The following is a 21,495-nucleotide window of genomic DNA, read 5'->3' as shown; positions in this document are numbered from 1 at the left end:
CAACAACAAAGCGGTTGCAAAGTGGGACACTGTTGGCTGGAGCTTCAAGTTCCCGACAAGCTGTTAACCTATGGAGTGCTAAGTACCTGAGCAATGCCACCACACAGAGCGCCACAGCACTTCTTACTTCAGTAAAGGTGTGGTATCATGTAGGGACCTAGTTGATCTACCAACTGAAGAGTCAGTGGGCTCAGAGGGAATTGCGGATGCTCAGTTTTGTTCTTACCTACAACACCCCCAAACTCCCAGAGCAAGTCAAGGCAGGCTTTCTTCACCTAAATGTAAGGCCTTATGTCCCAAATACAATGTGCTGTTTTAAATACCAGCGTTTTGGGCATACAACCCTAGGAAGTAAAGGCGAAGTGATGTGTGCCAACTGTGGTAAGGCCGCTCATAAAGGAGTTGGTTGCTCATCTCCAGCCAGATGTATCAACTGCTCTGTAAATCACCCTGTTTGAAGTAGGGACTGTAGAGTCTTTCTAGAGGAATGCAAAGTACACGAAATAAAAAGCAACCAAGTGTATTCCCTATGGTGAGGCCGAAAAGATCTTAAAGTCCATGCAGCCTCCCACATTTCCTACATCTTTTGTGTCAATGGTTCAGAAACCTACTCCAACAGCAAATGACTCTACACAAACAGAAGTGGCGAGTGCACATCTAAAGCAGCAGGTGTTTCAGAGCCAGTAGCCCCCCCCCCCCCCCCCCCCACCTCCCCAAACAGCAGACAAATGCACAGCGACCAACTTGGGAGAGTGCCAGGCACCACTAACAGCTGAGGCTGTTCAGAAGCCCGCTATGGCTATTACCACTCCTACTCCAGCTCCAGCAAAGCCCAAAAAACAGCAAAAAGCTGCTGTAAAGTAGCAACATCAAAGTAAAATCCAGTGGTAAACCATCGGACCATGTCAATGTGATTCTACCCGATGCTTCATCTGACTCTTCCCCAGAGGTGTTGGAATATGAGCTATGTGTGGGGCATTCATCTTGCCCACGACTGAACCTCCACCTGCTGCAGTCTCCCCACCCCGAAGGAGAGACAGGATGAAGGTGTTACCTCCATGATAGATGGCTTCCATATTTCAGTGGGACTTTCAGGGGTTCAGGATGCATGTGGAGGAACTTCGTCTACTATCTTAGGATGGACCACTGTGTCTGTGTCTCCAGGAGACTAATTTCCATCAATCATACACCCCTGAGCTTCAGGGCTACATACTCCACAAAAAAAGGTTAACCTGAGTGGAGAGAGAGCTAGAGGAGGAGTAGGTGTTTTCGTCTACCGACTACCATTCCTCGCCTCTCCCTTACAACCAATTTTTCAAGCAGTTACCATATCAGTGCAAGTGCGTCATCCCTTGAGAATATTTTCCCTTTACCTGCCGCCACATAATGCACCCAACAAAGAAGCTCTAGTCATTGTGTGCATATTTGCTAAATTCAGAACAGAGCAAGCACTTCTGCACTGCAACTGGGTTGTTCTCTGCCCTCAATCTCCCGTGTTGCTCTCCAGCCCTTGCTCACACGGCTCAATGTGAAGTGGTTGGTGGCCTGCACAGAAATGATCACTTCCCAATCTGGATCCACTTGCCAGATATAGAGGAACTCAAAAGGAAACTGCCACGATGGGTACTCAGTAGAGCAGAATGGATGTTTCACAGGCAGCTAGCCCAGTTTGCACATCATGCCAATGTTGAGGAATGGGTGGATCGTATTACCAACATGATCCACTGCGCTCCTGGAGCATCCATTCCACTGTCCATGGGACAACTGAAGAGGCAGCCTGTCCCTTGGTGGGGTGACGAATGCCACACTGCAATCAGAACTAGCCATGCTGCTCTGTATAGGTTTGAGTGCTGGCCAACTGCAGAGACTCTTGCAGCCTTTGAGGTGGCGATAGCGAAATGTCGCCAGATTATTTGAGAGAGCAAGAAAAGGTAATGGGAACGGTTCCTGAACTCCATGAGGAGCTCGGTTGTATGGGAGACCACCAAGAGAATTTCTGGGAGAGGAAGGAGGTGCCCCATGGCTGCTCTAGGGGGGAACCAGCACTCTCCGAACCAATCCGCAAGACATTGTAGGGATGATGGTGGCCTATTTTGCGACACTTACTGCCACAGCCAGTCAGGATCCAGGTTTCCAGCACCATAGAGTGGTTGCTGACAGGAGCAGTTTGGACTTCCGGTCCACCTATGATGAAGATTACAGCTGCCCATTTTCCAGGGGGAGCTGGATACTGCATTGTCTGTGGCACGTGAAATATCTCCTGGCCACAACAGAACCCATGACAGTATGCTGCGGCACCTCACAAGGCAAAACAAAGATATCCTACTCGCACTTTTTTATTTCATATGGGTGTCAGGTCACTTTCCTGTCTCATGGCATGAGGCCATTTTGATTCCTCTTTTAAAGCCTGAAAAAAAAAAAAAAATGTACATGCCTGAGTAGTTACCATAGTGTTGCCCTCACTAGTTGCATAGGAAAGACCTTGATCAGATGGTCAACCGCCGCATTGTCTGGAACTTAGAATCCAGGCAACTCCTTAGTCGCTTTCAGTGCGGATTCAGGAGGTATCGTTCCACCTTTGATAACCTGGCCCTCCTGGGGGCAGGTAAACAACAGGCTTTCCTGCACCAGCATCGCTTTCTAGGTGTATTTTTTGACATCGAGAAGGGCTGCGATACTACTTGGAAGCATCTTATCCTCGAACAGCTTCACAAATGGAGTTAACTTGGTTGTCTTCCCATTTTTATTCGGTCCTTTCTCTCGCCGCAGTATTTTCGCTACTGAGTCAGTGATATCCTGTCTGATCGCTTTGAACAGGAGAATGGTGTCCCTCAAGGTAGTGTTCCCCCCTGTGGGTCCGGGGGTTAGAATAGGCCCGAGGTATTCCTGCCTGTCGTAAGAGGCGACTAAAAGGAGTCCATCCCCCTCAAGGGGGTAGTTAGCGCCTGCGTCCGGAGATGGACGGTTCCACGACCTACATTCATGGTCTTTTAGGTTTTTTCACTTCTCGTTTCTTCCTTCCTTTGGTTGATTCCTTTCTTTGTTCTTCTCCATCTCACTGTCTTCCTTACTCTTTCCCTTGCCTTCTTCTCCCTGCCTTCTTCTCCTTGCCTTCTTCTCCTTGCCTTCTTCTCCTTGCCTTCTTCTCCTTGCCTTCTCTGGTCTCCGCCTCGGCGTTTGAGACAGTCTGTCCTCTCTCTTCTTTTTCCTCTTCTTCCTTCCTCCCTGTACGCGCCTGAAGGCCGACCCACGCGTTCGCACTTGTAGCCGGTGACGGGGTAACGCGTAATTCCCCGCCCTGGGTAGACAAATAAGGCACGCACGTACCCCCTGGTAAAGGCCAGGCCCAGGGAGGGGGGATTGCCTGAGCTGATACCTTCTGACCATGCCGATTGGTCCCTCCGTCTGTTTCTCGGGAGGTGTGACCTGAGGTGTAAACATTCACCTAAGGCGGGAGTGCCCTCTGAGAGGGTCCCCATAAGGAAGGAGCGCACCATCGGAGACGCTGGCAATCATGGGGGATTCCTCTGCAATGGATTTCTCTTCTTCTTCTCTTTCGACTTCTGCCCACAAACGGAAACTTGACCAGCCACCAGTGACAAAAGTACTACCGCCTGCCCCACAGTTCCTCGTTGTTTCTCGATCTGAGGACGGAAAGGATTTTTCCTCTGTCAGCCGTTTCGTTATCCAGAAGGGCGTAGATGCCATAGCCGGTACTGTTAAGTCTTGTACCAGGTTGCGTAATGGTACCTTGTTACTAGAAACTGAGAGCGTCTTTCAGGCACAGAAACTGCTTCGAGCCACACTCCTGTACACGTTCCCTGTCCGGGTGGAGGCTCATCGAACTTTGAATTCGTCTCGTGGTGTGGTGTATACTCGATCACTCGACGGATTGACTGATGAGGAGATTCAGTCTTTCCTCGCTGAGCAGGGCGTGACGGCTGTCCGTAGGGTCATGAAAAAGGTCAACAATGACCTTGTACCGACCCGGACACTTTTCTTGACCTTTGATAGTGTTCAGCTGCTGTCGCACATCATAGCGGGCTACGAGATTATTTCTGTTCGCCCCTATGTCCCGACACCTACGCGCTGCTACCAGTGTCAGTGTTTTAATCACACTCGCCAGTCTTGTTCCAATGTGGCTAAATGTGTCACTTGTGGCAGGGATGCCCATGAGGGTGACTGTCCACCTCCATCTCCTCGTTGTGTGAACTGTCAGGGTGACCATGCAGCGTCCTCCCGAGACTGTCCCATCTATAAGGAAGAACGCTGTATCCAAGAAATTCGGGTCAAAGAGAAAGTGTCCACCTCGGCTGCTCGCGAGCTATTTGCTAGTAGGAAGGCCACGCTGCTCCCAGCGGGGAAATACAGTACTGTCCTCGCCTCTCCTCGGACTACCAGGGAGGTGGCATCCCAGACATGCAATCTGACCTTCAGCACCACGGTCGTCCGTTCGGCCAGTGCTAAGATCGCGCGGTCGACGTCTCCTCTTCCTCCCATCACCCCAGAGACACAAGCCCCTTCATCAGCTTCTGCTAAGACAGAGACCCAGAAGTCAGATGTCGGGCCTTCAAGAAGGAACCGTCCCGTGCAGACTTCCTATGTACCTCGCCCTCCCAGCCATCGACCAGCACTTCCACCAAACAACCTTCCAAGAAGGCTCATAGGAAGCACAGTTCTCCTTCTCCGCCACGGCGCATTTCTTCTCCTGCGCCACCCAGCGGTTGCCGCCCCAGGCCGTCATCCGTTTCACCTGGCCGCACCACTGGTAGCCGAACATCTGGCCGTTCACCGGCGGAGGAAGCTCCCCCTCCCAGCCATCTTACCAAGATGGCCGATGAACCTATAGAACCAATGGACGATGACAGTCCGCCTACTGATAGCGGCGGCAGTGCTCGCTCGAAGCCAGGCCCTCAGCGGCCTTCGAGGTGACCCCTTTTTTCATCTTCCTTTTCTTCTTACGATGGCACTTATTCACTGGAATATTCGTAGCATTCGCTCCAACCGAGAGGACTTGCAGTTGCTGCTCTGCTTGCACCGTCCGCTCGTCGTAGCCCTCCAGGAAACGAAGCTACGCCCATGCGATCAAATTGATCAAATTGCCTTGGCACACTACACCTCTGTGCGTTTTGACCTACCCCCTGTGGTAGGTATTCCGGCTCATGAAGGGGTTATGTTGCTGGTCCGGGATGATATTTACTACGATCCCATCACATTGCACACCGGCTTGCAGGCAGTTGCCGTTCGAATTACTCTCCCCACTTTTACATTTTCCATTTGTACCGTTTACACTCCATCGTCGTCTGCCGTTACCAGGGCAGACATGATGCAAATTATTGCTCAGCTACCTGCACCATTTTTGTTAACTGGAGACTTCAATGCCCACCATCCCCTTTGGGGCTCTCCAGCATCCTGCCCGAGGGGCTCCCTGTTAGCAGACCTTTTCAACTAGCTCAATCTTGTCTGCCTCAATACCGGCGCCCCTACTTTTCTTTCGGACACATCTCACACCTATTCCCATTTAGACCTCTCTATATGTACAACCCAACTTGCACGCCGGTTTGAGTGGTATGCACTTTCTGATACATATTCGAGCGACCACTTCCCTTGTGTTATCCATATCCTGCAGCAAACCCCCCTCTCCGTGCTCATCTAGTTGGAACATCTCCAAAGCAGACTGGGGGCTCTTCTCTTCCAGGGTGACATTTCAGGATCAAACCTTCACAAGCTGCAATCGTCAGGTCGCACACCTCACGGAAGTCATTCTCACTGCTGCTGAATATTCCATCCCTCACCCTCCTTCTTCTCCACGTAGCGTACCGGTCCCCTGGTGGACCGCAGCATGTAGAGATGCTTTACGTGCTCGTCGACGTGTTTACGCACCTTTAAACGCCACCCTACAGTGGCGAATTGTATCAATTATAAACGATTACGTGCACAGTGTCGTCGTATTATTAAAGAAAGCAAGAAAGCCAGCTGGGCTGCTTTCACAAGCACCTTCAACAGTTTTACTCCTTCTTCTGTTGTCTGGGGTAGCCTGCGCCGGCTATCTGGCACTAAGGTCCACTCACCAGTTTCTGGCTTGACGGTCGCGAATGACATCCTTGTGGCCCCTGAGGATGTCTCCAATGCCTTCGGCCGCTTTTTCGCAGAGGTTTTGAGCTCCGCTCATTACCAACCTGCCTTCCTCCCCCGAAAACAGGCAGAGGAGGCTAGGCCACCTAACTTCCGATCCTTGAATCGTGAAAGTTATAATGCCCCATTCACCATGCAGGAACTCGAAAACGCACTTGCCCGGTCACGGTCCTCCGCTCCAGGGCCTGATTCTATTCATATTCAGATGCTGAAGAACCTGTCTCCTGCGGGTAAAGGTTTCCTTCTTCATACTTACAATCGCATCTGGATTGAGGGACATGTTCCCGCATGCTGGCGCGAGTCTATTGTTGTCCCGATTCCTAAGCCGGGGAAGGACAAGCACTTGCCTTCCAGTTATCGACCCATCTTGCTTACCAGCTGTGTCTGTAAGGTGATGGAGCGAATGGTTAACTCTCGTTTGGCTTGGCTGCTCGAATCTCGACGCCTACTTACCAATGTACAATGTGGATTTCGTAGGCGCCGCTCTGCTGTTGACCATCTGGTTACCTTGTCGACCTTCATTATGAATAACTTCTTGCAGAAGCGCCCGACCGCAGCTGTGTTCTTTGATTCGGAGAAGGCTTACGACACCTGTTGGAGGGCGGGCATTCTCCGCACAATGCATACATGGGGCCTTCGCGGTCGCCTCCCTATTTTTATTCGTTCCTTTTTAATGGATCGACAGTTCAGGGTACGTGTGGTTTCTGTCCTGTCAGACACCTTTCGCCAGGAGAATGGGGTGCCACAGGGCTCAGTTTTGAGCGTCGCTCTCTTCGCCATAGCGATCAATCCAATAATGGATTGCCTCCCAGCTAATGTATCAGGCTCCCTTTTCGTGGACGATTTTACCATCTATTGCAGCGCACAGCGTACATGTTTCCTGGAGCGCTGTCTTCAGCGTTCTCTTGACCGTCTTTACTCCTGGAGTGTCGCCAATGGCTTCCGTCTGCCGAGAAGACGGTCTGTATTAACTTCTGGCGCTACAACAAAGAGTTTCTCCCACCGTCCTTACGACTCGGTCCCGTTGCTCTCCCATTCGTGGAGACAACAAAATTTTTAGGTCTTAAATTTGACAGGAAACTTAGCTGGTCTCCACATGTGTTATATTTGGCCGCCCGTTGTACCCGTTCTCTAAATGTCCTCCGTGTTCTCAGTGGTATGTCGTGGGGAGCGGATCGAACCGTCCTACTTCGCCTATATCGGTCGATCGTCCGCTCCAAGCTGGATTATGGGAGCTTCGTATACTCCTCTGCACGGCCATCCATCTTACGCCGCCTCAACTCCATACAACATCAGGGTTTACATCTTGCGATCGGAGCGTTTCATACTAGTCCTGTCGAGAGTCTTCATGCTGAAGCTGGTGAATTGCCACTCACCTACCGGCGTGATATACTGCTTTGTCAGTATGCCTGTCGGCTACTGTCAATGCCCGACCACCCATCTTATCATTCCTTTTTTGACGACTCTCTCGACCGTCAATACGGGTTGTATATCTCTGCCCTGCTACCCCCTGGAGTTCGCTTTCGTCGCCTCCTTCAACACCTTAATTTTTCACTCCCTGCAACCTTTCGAGTGGGCGAGAGCTACACGCCACCTTGGCTCCAGGCTCAGGTTCGCGTTCACCTTGACCTCAGCTCGCTCCCAAAGGAGGTTACCCCCAGTTCGGTATACCACTCCCGTTTTGTCGAACTTCGTTCGAAGTTCAATAATATGACCTTCATTTATACAGATGGCTCTAAGACCAATGACGGGGTCGGGTGTTCTTTTATTGCCGGGGCACAAAGTTTCAAATACCGGCTCCATGGCCATTGTTCGGTCTTTACAGCTGAGCTCTTTGCCCTCTACCAGGCTGTTCTTTACATCTGCCGCCACCGACATTCTGCTTATGTCATCTGCTCCGATTCCCTGAGCGCCATCCAGAGCCTCAGTGATCCGTATCCGGTTCACCCTTTCGTGCACCGGATCCAACGCTCTCTTCAGCAGCTGGTGGACGACAGTTCTCCGGTTAGCTTTATGTGGGTTCCTGGCCATGTCGGTATCCCTGGGAACGAAGCTGCAGATGCCGCGGCCAAGGCTGCGGTCCTCCAGCCTCGGACAGCTTCTTGTTGTGTCCCTTCGTCAGATTGTAGCAGGGTCATTTGTCGACGCATTTTATCGCTGTGGCATGCCGATTGGGCTGCACTTACGGACAACAAGCTTCGGGCTTTGAAACCTCTTCCCGCGGCTTGGCCGTCCTCCTCCCGCCCTTCTCAGCGGGAGGAGGTCGTTTTGGCCCGGTTACAAATTGGACACTGCCGGTTCAGCCATCGCCATCTGCTGATGGCTGCGCCGGCGCCGTTCTGCCCATGTGGGCAATTGCTGACGGTCCGCCACATTTTAACATCCTGTTCGGATTTTAACACACTGCGTCTTGATCTTGGCCTGGCATGTACTCTAGATGCCATTTTAGTGGATGACCCACGAGCAGCTGCTCGCGTTCTTCGTTTTATCAACTTGACAAACCTCTCTAAGGACATTTGATTATGCTGTTTTTTTTTAATCCTATGCCTGTTAGTCTGTCTTTTATCGTGTTTTCCCTTTTAGTTGCTGTTTTAACCTTGTGCCTCGCGGTGCATTCCTAACGTAGTGTGGGCGCTAATGACCATTGAAGTTGTGCGCCCAAAAACCACAAAAAAAAAAGGTAGTGTTTTAAGTGTGACTGTCTTTGCCATAGCTATTAATACCATTACGTCAATAGTGGAAAGTCCTGCCAGTTTTCTTTGTTTGTGGATGACTTCTCTTGGTTTTGTTCATCTTCAAGCCTTACAATGACAACACATAAGTTGCAAGTAAATCTTCAATGTTTGTTAACTCTTCTCATTCCATTTTAAACTTTACTGAGTTGAGGATGAGGGACACTGTTCTTAATTTTAAACACACAGTGAGATTTCTGTGCCTCATATTTGACTGTAAACTTATAAGGTTGCCACATCTCAAGGACCTGGGAAAACCGTCACTCAAGGCTGTAAGTATCTGAAAATATCTTAAAACAGTACATGGGGAGCAGACACGGTTGTCTGCTCCAGTTTTACAGGGCATTTGTGTGATCTCGGCTCAATTATGAGTGCACGGTGGATGGGTTCGTGGGTGTGCGCTCATGCAGTTTCTTTTCTTTTCTAAAGGAGGTTTTGGCCTGAAGCTCAGTGTGTAACAGTCTTTTCATTGTGCCTGTCTGCAACTCAATGTGTCATCTTTAGAGTGAGTAACAATCTACCCTTTTCACAATATTGTTGACGTTCCAACCTGGACTTCCCATTGTTTGAAAGTGAATAACAGTTACAGCTATTGGATACAAAGATGATGATGAAGCTTCTCAATGCACAGTATATGACAAGCTGTTCAATGTGTTCTGACTTTTTATTTTTGTTACTCACTGAAGTTCTGTTGCTGATTAATTTCTTATAAACAACAAATAATTCTTTAGAATGAACCTTCACTCTGCAGTGGAGTGTGCGCTCGCTGATATGAAACTTCCTGGCAGCTCAAAACTGTGCAATGGATGGGTATTCGAACCTGGAACCTATGCATTTCGTGAGAAAGTGCTCTGTTGACTTGAGCTATCCAAGCACGATACATGACCCACCCTCACAGCTTTACATCCATCAGTACATCTCTTACCTTCCCTCCCTCCCCCCCCCCCCCCCCCCACCTCGCTTTGGTTAATGCATGTCTTCACAATATATTTTCTTCCAGGACTGCTTGTTCTGCAAGTTTCACAGGAGAACTTCTGTGAAGTTTGGAAGATAGGAGATGTGATACTGGCAGAAGTAGAGCTTTTGGTGTGGGCTGTGAGTTGTGCTCATGTAGCTCAGTAGTTGCAACAATTGCTCGCAAAGGCAAAGGTTCCAGGTTTGAGTCCTGGTCTGGCTCATAGTTTTAATCTGCCAGAAAGTTTAGACATAAAAACTTATTGTGAACAAAAATACATTTGTATAACAGTAATTCATTATAATTTGGTTTTGTTGTGTTTTGGTTGTTTTCAGAGCCGAGGTACTGGCTGGCGAATGCACAGAACTTAATATGGCTAAGAAACCATGTTGTGGCCCCGCTGTCTGAAGAATTTACATTTAGAGCTTGCATGCTACCACTTCTGCTGCAGTGTTTCCGACCAATGACAGCTGTATTTGTATGTCCCTTATTTTTTGGCGTAGGTAAGAACAACATAATTATGAACTTGCTGTACTCTTTTTTATTTCCAGTTACTAGTGATCATTTTTTGTTTACAAATTTGTTATTTTTGTATTTAGAATCCAGAAATAAAAACAGATGGGGATTTTTGTCAATCATACTAATGAAGTAGAGAGGACATAAAATGTAGACTGGCAATGGCAAGGAAAGCGTTTGTGAAGAAGAGAAATTTGTTAACATCGAGTATAGATTTGAGTGTCAGGAAGTCATTACTGAAAGTATTTGTATGGAGTGTAGCCATGTGTGGAAGTGAAACATGGACGGTAAATTGTTTGGACAAGAAGAGAATAGAAGCTAAAGAAGAATGCTGAAGATTAGATGGGTAGATCACATAACTAATGAGGAGGTATTGAATAGAATTGGGGAGGAGTTTGTGACACAACTTGACTAGAAGAAGAGATCGGTTGGTAGGACATGTTCTGAGGCATCAAAGGATCACCAATTTAGTATTGGAGGGCAGCACGGAGGGTAAAAATCGTAGTGGGAGACCTAGAGATGAATACACCAAGCAGATTCAGAAGGATGTAGGCTACAGTATGTACTGCGAGATGAAGCAGCTTGCACAGGATAGAGTAGCATGGAGAGCTGCATCAAACCAGTCTCAGGACTGAAGACCACAACAACAACAACAACTTTAATTAGTAAGGCGAGGACAGATACGTGTATTTTACAACAAATAGCAAGTCTAAGATAATGCCGTAATACCAGGTCGTAGGAGTAAATGCTAGAGAGTGTATAATGCAAGCTGCTTCAGTTTTATTTAAGTAACTAGAAGCTTTCAAAATGTAGTGTTACAGAAACATGTTGAAGATTAATCACATAACTAATGAGGAGGTACTGAATAGAATTGTGGAGACAAGAAATTTATGGCACAACTTAACCAGAACAAGGATCAGTTGATAGACACATTCTGAGGTGTCAAGGGATCACCGAATTAGTATTTGGAGGGAAGTGTGGACAGGAGGGGGGGGGGGGGGGGGATCATAGTGGGAGACCAAGAGGTGAATACAGTAAGCAGATTCAAAAGGATGTAGGATGCAGTAGCTATTCAGAGATGAAGATGTTTGCACAGGACAGAGTAGCATGGAGAACTGCATCAAACTAGTCTTCAGACTGAAGACCATTACAACAAGGGTCATTTGTAGAATAAATCTTTCACTCTGCAAAGGAGCACCTGTTGATAACAACTTTGTGACAAATTAAACTGTTCAGTGGATCAAAACAAAAAATCAAACCCTCACCTTTTGCTGTCAGTAACTACAAATACTTAGATCTGGATTCAAGTCATGGCATGGCAGTCAGCTTTAATGTATCTTTAATATGTAAAGAAGTTCGATTGCTCATGTTGTTTATTATTTGTTTATAATATTCATATAATATTTTAAAAACCACACATTTTAAGCAAGTCAGATATATTCAACTAGACTACTAGTATTATGGACTGAACAATAAGTACTAAAAGTCTTTTAAGGCCAACTTGGGTTAGTATTAGTTCAGATCACATTGTCATGTCATAACCACAATCGGGTACAAATCTGAAATCAGAGTTGTGAATCAAGTACAACAGCACTGAAAGAACATTTATTATAGGCACTAACATTCTGGCAGAACTGAACTCAAGTCCTGGATTGAGAGTGCTGCTATTTATACACACATTGAATATTCCAGTATATACAAAAAAAGAGAGAGAGAGAGAGAGAGAGAGAGAGAGAGAGAGAGAGAGAGAACCTTCCAGAAATAAAAATTCTAAACACAAATTAGTAACTGGTAGTCAGGTTTAAATTGGGGACCTGTGGCACACAAGCCAGCAACGCTAACTTGTGTGCCACACTGCATGCAGATCAGCTCGTGGCATTGTTCTATCTCATGGAGAAACAACCTCCCACAGTTTGAGAAGTTATCATTGGAGTCTAAAAACAGCATCTTGTCAGTGGCCTCATGTATTGCAGTGCTGGCATATCCTCACATTCTCTTCACGTTGTCACATCCTCTTTACTGTGATGAGCATCAAAATAATCCCCTTCCATCAAAGCCTGGCGATCATTGTGCTAACTTCCTTCAACAAGAAGGCCCCATCATTCGTCTGCACCTCAGCACTCTAGTAGGGCTTCGTACGGGCGACGTACGATGACCTCTGCATTTTTGTCAAGGTGGAAAACAGAGGTGGAAGAAGGCTAATATGCAAAACAGAGACTACTGTTAAAACAATGTGCACAAGTTAATAAGAGTGAAAAGTTAAGTGCATTGTGTGTAACAGAGGTGGAAGAAGAGGCGGTGAAAAATAGACAGGTCAGAAAAATGAAAGATGTAGAAAACGAAAATGAGTGAAGAAAGCAGTAGTTACTGTGAAAAAATGCTGAGACGGAAGGAATTAATGTAAATTAAGGCCAGGTGGGTGGTGAGAAGCAAGGACATGTTTTAGCTCTAGTTCCCACCTGTGGAGTTTTGAGGAACTAGTGTCTGGGGGAAGAATGCAGGTGGCGCGTGTGGTAAAATGCTCTGCAACAGGGTATTGTGTGTTGCCAGTGTACACCCTCTGCCTGTGCCCATTCATCCTAACTGATAACTGGGTGGTAGTCATGCCAGTGTAAAAGGCCGAACAGTGTTTACATAAGAGCTGGTATATGACTTGTCATTTCACAGGTGGTTCTCCCTTTGACACTATATTTTTTGCCAATTATAGGGCTGGTATCGGTAGTGGTAGGAGAGTGCATATGGTAAGTCTTGCAGCAGAGACAGTCACAAGGTTAGGAGCCATAGGATAGGGAGATGAGTGCAGAAGGAGCATAGGGTCGGACAAGGATATTGCGGAAATTGGGAGGGCAATGAAAAGCTATTCTAGGTGTGATGGGCAAAGTCTCAGACAGAATGGATCTCATTTCAGGGCATGATTTTAGGGAGCCATGGCGTTGTCGAAATAGCTGATTAATACATTCAAAACCAGGATAATACTGAATGACAAGTGCTGTGCTCCAAAGTTGGTTTTTAGAGGGATCAGCAGTACCAGGATTTGATTTGATGGCCTGGGAAATCTACTTTTGAACTAGGCTGGTGGGGTAATTACATCCAGTGAAGACTGAGGTGAGAATGGTTGTGTATTGCTGTAAAGAGTCTGCATCCGAACAAATATGTTTGCTTTGAATACCAAGGCTGTATGACATTGAAAGGATGGCAACTGCCAAGATGTAAGTACTGTTGTTTGTTAGTAGGTTTAATGTGGACAGAAGTGTACAGCTGGTTTTTGGTGAGGATGAGATCAACATCAAGGAAAGTGGCGTAGGACCATGGGAAATTTAATTGGGAGAAGGTATTAAGAGATTCCAGGAATTTTAACAGGTCAGCCTCACCATGAGTCAACATGGCAAAGATGTCATCAGTGTGTTTAAACCAAACCAAAGGCTGAACCCTTATGGACCCCAGAACTCCTCCTCCAAGTGACCCATTAAAAGGTTGGCGGAGGAAGGAGCCATCCCGGTTGCCATGGCTGTACCCTTGATCTGTCTGTGAGTCTGTCCCTCAAAGATAAAGTAATTGTTGGTAAGTATAAAGTTGATTAAGGTAAGCAGAAAGGATTTCATAGGTTTGTAATCAGGTGGGTGCTGACTGAGGAAATGTTCAGCAGCAGACGTACCATGTATGTGGGGGATGTTGGTATAGAGGGAGATGGAATCAGTGGTGACAAGCAATGTGTGTGGTGGGAGTGGGACAGGCACAGATTTCATACAATCTATGAAATGGTTGATATCTTTACTATAGGAGGGAAGTCTTTATCTTATGGGTTGCAGATGTTGATTGACTAAGGCAGATATATGTTCAGCAGCTGCTTTGAAGCCAGCAACTGTAGGACAGTCAGGATTATTGGGTTTGTGGATCTTCGGAAGAAGGTAAAAGGTGAGAGTGCATGGTTTGGGTGGGGTAAGAACTTCTATGGATTAATGTGTAAGTCCTTGTGAGGGGCCTGAAGTTTTTAAATGGACTGCACGTCAGTTTGAATCACAGGGATGGGATCTACATGGCAGATGCTGTACGTAGAGGTGTCAGACAGCTGGCATAGACCTTCACTAATATATTCCTGTTGGTCAAGAACCACAGTGGTAGAACCTTCCCTGCTATGAGGATAATGATAGAGCTATCAGTTTTTAGGGAATGTAGGGCCTGGAGTTCTGCAGCGGAGAGGTTAGGGTCATACTATAGGGACCCAAAGAAAGGTTGTGAAGCAGTGCTGGATGTGAGGAATTCTTGGAAGGCTCTGCAGGGATGATTGGTAGTGGTGATGGATCAAGTGAGGATTGTGGTCGGAACTGTTAAAGGCAGGGTTCAGTGTCAGGTATGCTGTAGGAAATGTTTTGGGTTTGGTTTGCAAAGTGATATTTCCATCTCTTTTTAATGTCCCCCCCTCCTGCCTCTGTTTGATACAAGGCACTTAGCTTTTGTCTCTTATTAACTCATGCATAATGTTTTAGCAGTAATCTCCATCTTGCATGTTATTGTATCTTCCACCTTTAAGCTCTCAGGTTTCCAAGTCTCGTGTAGTGCAGTCCCCAACAAGCAGTCTTTCCTTCTCATCCGTCCGGTAAGTCTCACCTGACCCAGGGTTCTGGGTGACTTTTCTGAACTTACCCCTTTTCCTAAACCTCTTCAGTCCTTTTCCTTCACCCCCTCTTCCTTCCCATTCAATTCTTCTGCTGGGAGAAGAAGCCACTATCTCTGAAAGCTTGCATAAGTTAAGCCTTTTTGTGTGTGTTCTCCTGCCACCACTTGGTGAGCAGATTGTTTTATCTTTCCAATTACATATAATACTGTCAGAAATTTATTATTTTTATTATTATATTAGCCCACGTGGACATTGTTCCTTTTTATGTAACTCTCGTCAGTCTTCGTTGTTGTCTGTCTTGTTCAAACTGTCGTCTGTTTTCTACCTTATGTACTAGTAGTCTAATAGTTTATTTGTCTGTAGCACCAAAATTAATCAACACTTGGTCCCTACAAATTTTCTAGTACTGATTTCTATGCACATTGATGGGCCCATTGTTGTTTGCGAATTTGAATGTAACAGTTCCACTGTTACTTATGAATTTTCATATAACAATTTGTTTACAGTTCACTACACTGCACGGCCTTCTCCTGATCATTTTGTGGTGATGTATTTTCAAATTTTACAGCTATTTTCTTTCCCACCCTCCACTTACCTTGTTTCTAGACCATACTTTTTCACATTTTTGTGCATTTGTTTCTCACCAAACGTCTCTGATCAATTTTTTTCTGCTGTCTCATACATTAATTTATTTGCCAATCAAAATAGTGTACATTTTCTCTTAAGGCTTTCTCTTTCTGTTTGTCCAGTTTTTAAAATTTTGTCTCCTTTTATGATTTTCTCTAACAGTTTTTTTTTCTTTTCCAATCATTTTTTCATATCATAGACCACTCTTCTGGCAAAAATTCTCTACTACTCTTTGTCTCTGACTCTTTGTCTCTTGTTAACCATTGTTTGTTCTCACAATTTTTGTATTACTTTCTGATTTTTATGAATTTTTTCCTTGCTTCTGTTTTTGTATCTACTTCTACCTTCTGCCTCTCGTTTTTGCCAATCCCAGCATTTCTAACACTCCAAACTGTCCTCTCTTGCCATGATGAATCCCATCACATATTACATCCATTCTTATTGAAAACATGATTTTGCATTGTGAAAACTAAGGTCCCACATTCTGTTTTTTGAAGCTGTGCTTGTCCTTTTGAGTTACTCCCAAAGGCCTAACAATGAAAGTGCCTGTTTGTGGATGTAATCCTACACTACACCAGGGTCTTTTACACTTTTAGATACAGCAATCTCTTGCACTTACCCGACTAATCTGTGACCTATAAGCCACTCCACCAGACTTCTTGCCTTCTACAAAACCCTGCAGTTATCTGCCCCTCATGTTTCTTTGGAAGGTATCATCCACCAAGCCAACTTTAGAATGCAGCAACATGCCAGACTTCACCTCAGAAAGCTATCCCGCCTTCTTGTAAATTACCTTAACAGTGGTGTTTCCCCTCCTGTGCCTCTGCAGCTCCCCAAACAGCCACACCATCAACCACCACTCCTCTCCTACAAACTGAACTTGGACCAACCTCCTTAACATCCCACAGCCTTCACCACTGCCTCCCAGACCAGTAATAACTCATAATCACAAGAACCAGTCACAACAGTACAGTGTTCTCAATCACTCATGCAAAGCACTCACCCCTCCTGAATTATTTGTATTATCCAAGGGTCTCACTTTCAGCCCGAAACCAGCATTTAATCATGCTGCTTTGGTGAAGGACCTACTTTCATATAGACATAATTTCAACTGGAAATATCACTTTGCAACCCAATTCTGAAACCTTTCCACCAGCAAACCTGACATTGTACCCTGCCTTGAACAGTTCTGACCACAACCCCAACTTAATCCATCGCCACTACCTCAAAATCATCCCTGAAAAGCCTTCCAAGAATTCCTCACATCCAACATTACTTCACAGCCCTCCAGAACTGTTAAAGGCTGGGTGCAATGTCAGATTTGCTGTTGGAAAGGTTTTGGGATTGGGTTGCAAAGTGATGCTTCCATCTATTTTTCGTCATCCCCACTCCCACCTTTATCATGTACAATGTGGTTAGCTCTTCACTCTTATCAACTCATGCACGACAGTTAGCAGTAATCTCTGTCTTGCATATTACCCTGTCTGCCACCTTTAAGCTCTCAGCTTTTCAAATCGCATGCAGTGCAGTCTACAACAATTAGTCCTTCCTTCTCATCCTGCCTGGTAAATTTCCCCTGACCTGGGGTTCTTGGTGACTTTTGCAAACTGCAACCCTTTCCCTAAATCTCTTCAGTCCTTTTCCTTCACCCACCTTCCTTCCCCTTCAACTCTTCTGCCGAAAGGAGGAGCCACTGGTTCCGCAAGCTTGCATAAGTGAAACCTTTTTGTGTGTGTGTATATGTTCTCCTGCCACCACTTGGTGGGTATATTTTTTTTAGCTGTCCAATTACAATATATTGTCAAAAATTGATTATTTTAGTTGTTAAAGTAGTGCTTTAGCACCTTTTCAGATAGTCCAGTTTTCACACAGGCTTAAAAATCTACACCACGTCTCACAGGCAGTATCTCGCTGACCAGTGCATGGCATTATAGCTTTCTCATCCTTTTCCTTACAATCCAGGCTCTGAAAGTGAGTCGGCTGTCATGGTTCTTCAGTCTTGGTGATGAGGTGTTTCACATAATCTCCTAGATTACTGTCCAGTTAAAGAGGGAACAGTGTATCCATTATCATTTTGGTTTCGCGACCATGGAGCTGAAAGAACAGTGTGAAGACCGTAGTGTGCTTCGCTATGATATATGTGAATGTCACAGCAGGCAGTAGTGCATTCCATTCTCTCTGCTCAACATGAACATACACTGAGCGCTTATCTGCCAATGCCGTATTAAAGTGATCCATGTGGCCATTTGTCTGTGGTTGGTAGGCAAGTATCATTCTTTCATTCTGTCATTGATGTCACAATGTGAAATTACCTGTGTGATACTAATCTTGATGATCAGATACTATCACAGTTGGTGCTCCACACTTCAAAATGGTATCTTCTACAAGGAACCGTGTAATTTCTGGAGCTTTAGGAGAGGTTGTCAGGCTAGAGTATTATCCATTGGTTCTCATTTGTTGGCTTTGGAAACATCTCAAAGAGGTAGATTTCAGTTTGGTGGAATGGTGCTGTTTGCAGGCATAAAATCGTTACCCGCTGTCTTAGAGGTAATTGTGGCACATTACCCATTCACTGGCATTCCTTGCAGTGGCTCAGTTAGTGTCTAATGGAGTGACAGAGATATGGCCAGTGTTACCCGCATCTGATCCTGTCTACTCTTCATGAATCCCTGTGACCTGATATAGGAGCATCGTGGAAAAACTACAGGATAGTTGACCAATTTGCCATAGATGAACTGGAATGATAAGAAATCATTTTGTCTGCATCAGATCATAGTTATTCAGTGTCCTACTTACTATGGAATTTTCCTTCGGTCAGTTCCTCCTAGAAGGTTTGATTGTTCTAAGCAATGCTGGGCTTATCTCTGTTCAGCAGCAATGTCATTTAACGCAACATTGCCCAAGATTTTGTTCACACTGCTGTTCTCCATCACAACATATCTTTAAAGGCAGTTACTTTTGTTGTTTTTGGTGGTTGTATCCATTGTTTTATACCACTGTGACATAATCCTGAAGCTTTGGTGCCTGTCTCACCAGTGGATTGATGGAACCTTCAGGTTAGCCATCCAGCATAGAGGATGGTGGTCAGTCAAAAGTGGTGAGTGGTTTGCCTAATAAATATGGCTAGAACTTGTTGATTGTCAGGCAGCTGCAAGGCACTCTTTCTCAGTTATAGTGTATTCTGGAAGCATAAGCTATCACCTATTTAGAACCTTCCTGAATTTGTACGAGAAGTGCCCTTATTTCATAATCACTAGTACCAGTATGAAGTTCTATCTCAGCATTTTCGTCATACAGTGCTAAGGCTGGAGATGATATTAGCACCTCCTGAAGGACAAGGAAAGATTTTTCTTGCATCTCATTTCAGGAAAATTTGGTGTCTCCCTACATTAGTTCTTATAAGAGTCAGAGGTGATTCAAGTCTATAAGCGAGGTAAAAGAATTGACCCCCAAAATTACAGACCAATATCCCTAGCTTGCTACAGAATCATTGAAAATATTATCATTTCAAATATAATAAATTTTCTTGAGACTGAGAACCTTGTGTCCACAAATCAGTGTAGTCTTAGAAAGTGTCGCTTGGGTGAAACAGAGCTTGCCCTTTTCTCACGTGATGTACTACGAACTATGGATGAAGGACAACAGGCAGATTCCATATTTCTAGATTTCTGTAAAGAATTTGACACTGTGCCCCATTGCAGTCTGTTAATGAAGGTATGAGCATGTGGAATAAGTTCACAGATATGTTAGTGGCATGAAGTCTTCTTAAATAATAGAAATCAGTATGTTGTACTCGACAGTGAGTATTCATCAGAGTCATTGGTATCGTAAGGGGTGCACAAGGGAAGTGTGATAGGACTGCTGTTCTCTATGTACATAAATGATTTGGTGGATAGAATGGGCAGCAATTGGTGGTTGTTTGCTGATGATGCCATGGTGTACGATTAGGTGTCAAAGTTGAGTGACAAAATGACTCAGGCAAAATTTCCAGTTGGTGTGATGAATGGCAGCTAGTTCCAAATGTGGAAAGAGGTAAGTTAATGCAGATGAATAGGAAGATCAAACTTGTAATGTTCGGATACAGTATTACTAGTGTCCTGCTTGACACAGTCAAGTAGTTTAAATATCTAGGTGTAACATTGCAAAGCAATATGAGATGGAGTGAGATTGTGAGAACTGTGGTAAGGAAGGCAGTGGTCGACTTCAGTTTATTGGGAAAATTTTAGGAAAGAGTGGTTCCACCTGTAAGGAAGACTGCACGTGGGACGTTGGTGCAACCTGTTCTTGAGTACTGCTCAGTTGTTTGGGATCTGTACCAGGTCAGATTGAAGAAGGACATCGAAGCAATTCAGAGGCAGGCTGGTAGATTTGTTATCTGTAGGTTCGAACAACACATGTTACTAAGACGCTTCAGGAACTCAGATGGAAATCCCTGGAGGGAAGGTGATGTTCTTTTCAAGAAAGCTATTAAGAAAATTTGGAGAACCAGCATTTGAAGCTGACTGCTGAATGATTCTCCTGCCAGCAACATACATTGTGCATAAGGATCACGGAGGTAAGATATGAGAAATTAGGGCTCATACGGAGGCATATAGACAGTCTTGCTCTATTTGCAAGGAAAGGAAATGACTAGTAGTGGTACAGGGTATCCTCTGCCACACACCGTACGGTGACTTGCGGACTATCTATGTAGATTGGACTTAGTATGTTTTAATGAATTTGCATAATGGATGTACTGAAATTAATGCATTTATTCGTTATCTTTTTATATCTTTGACTATACCCTATCGAAAGGCTTTTTTGGACAACTACTTCAACTGCATTGCTGATGCTGACAAGAAACTCAATACCACAATTCTATCTCTCTTTAGAGAACATCAGAAGTACATTTGTATTAATGAGCCGTATATCGTCATTGAACATGTACATCATTGAACTTACCACCTCAGTAGCTTCTGTCAATCATAAAATCCCAATATCTATTCTCAACATAGAATGAATATTAAGAAGGAAGAATGTTTCATTCGTCTCTTTACACCATGTAATAATCTTAGTCAGAGTGATTGATACATCTTCTTAGGGTTTCTGAATTTTTTCAGAGTAATTTCGTAATCTGTAGAACTTGTATATTTCCATCCAAGTAGGTATGCCCTCTTACGAAGTTGCTCCGGTCACCCTCCCATCTTGAAGATGTACGTCAGTCTCCTGAACTGTGTTGTGGAATGATATGTGGATACTGTCTGCATACATGTTGCAGATAGAGTTAATAGCAAAGAAGTACTAAATTAAAACGTCATGCCTGATGCTGCAGTGTTACTGCATGAACAGTGAAAAGTGGGAGGGGTAGTCAGTGAGGTTCATATAGGTTTGATATTATGTGTAAAGTTTGTTGGAAGTCACTAAGCGTTCTTATTCTTAAATACTGGCTAAGTATAGTGTGGGTAATCTGTGCATTTTGAACTACGCTGTGTCACACACTGTTTCTAACTAAAATACTTGGCTTACTGTGTTAAACCTCTAATGTAAGGCTGTACCTCTTAATGAGTAGACCTTGACAGCATTTTAATTATATGAAATATTGAAAATAAATTTTTTTGGTGCCCTAGGTAACTGTTAGATGACCTGCAACTGAGATAGGGTGACTGTGGCCTGGGTTAGTCAGTCGTTCAGTAATATATGCTATGTGATCAAAAGAATCCAGACACCCCCCCTGAAACATTACTTTTTCATATTAGGTGCATTGTTCTGCCACCTACTGCCAGGTACTCCATATCAGCAACCCCAGTAGTCATTAGACACCGTGAGAGAGCAGAATGGGGCGCTCCGCAGAACTCACGGACTTCGAACTTGGTCAGGTGGTTGGGTGTCCCGTATGTCATATGTCTGTACACGAGATTTCCACACTCCTTAAC

At 45.1% G+C, this 21,495-nt stretch overlaps 1 protein-coding gene across 1 annotated transcript in view; it reads left to right on the top strand.

The window, feature by feature from the left end:
• The window catches only part of LOC126188013 (CAAX prenyl protease 2), a 114,580-nt gene that overhangs the window by 41,739 nt on the left and 51,346 nt on the right, over positions 1 to 21,495 (top strand). Inside the window, exon 4 of the mRNA XM_049929430.1 lies at positions 10,158 to 10,325. Within this exon, the coding sequence (XP_049785387.1) occupies positions 10,158 to 10,325 (168 nt within the window). The remainder of the gene's footprint in view (positions 1 to 10,157; positions 10,326 to 21,495) is intronic.

Source organism: Schistocerca cancellata, chromosome 5 (assembly GCF_023864275.1).
Source record: "Schistocerca cancellata isolate TAMUIC-IGC-003103 chromosome 5, iqSchCanc2.1, whole genome shotgun sequence".
NCBI classification, from domain to species: Eukaryota; Metazoa; Arthropoda; class Insecta; order Orthoptera; family Acrididae; genus Schistocerca; species Schistocerca cancellata.
Note: the sequence above shows the minus strand (reverse complement) of the source record. Positions and strands in the feature narration are given on the sequence as shown.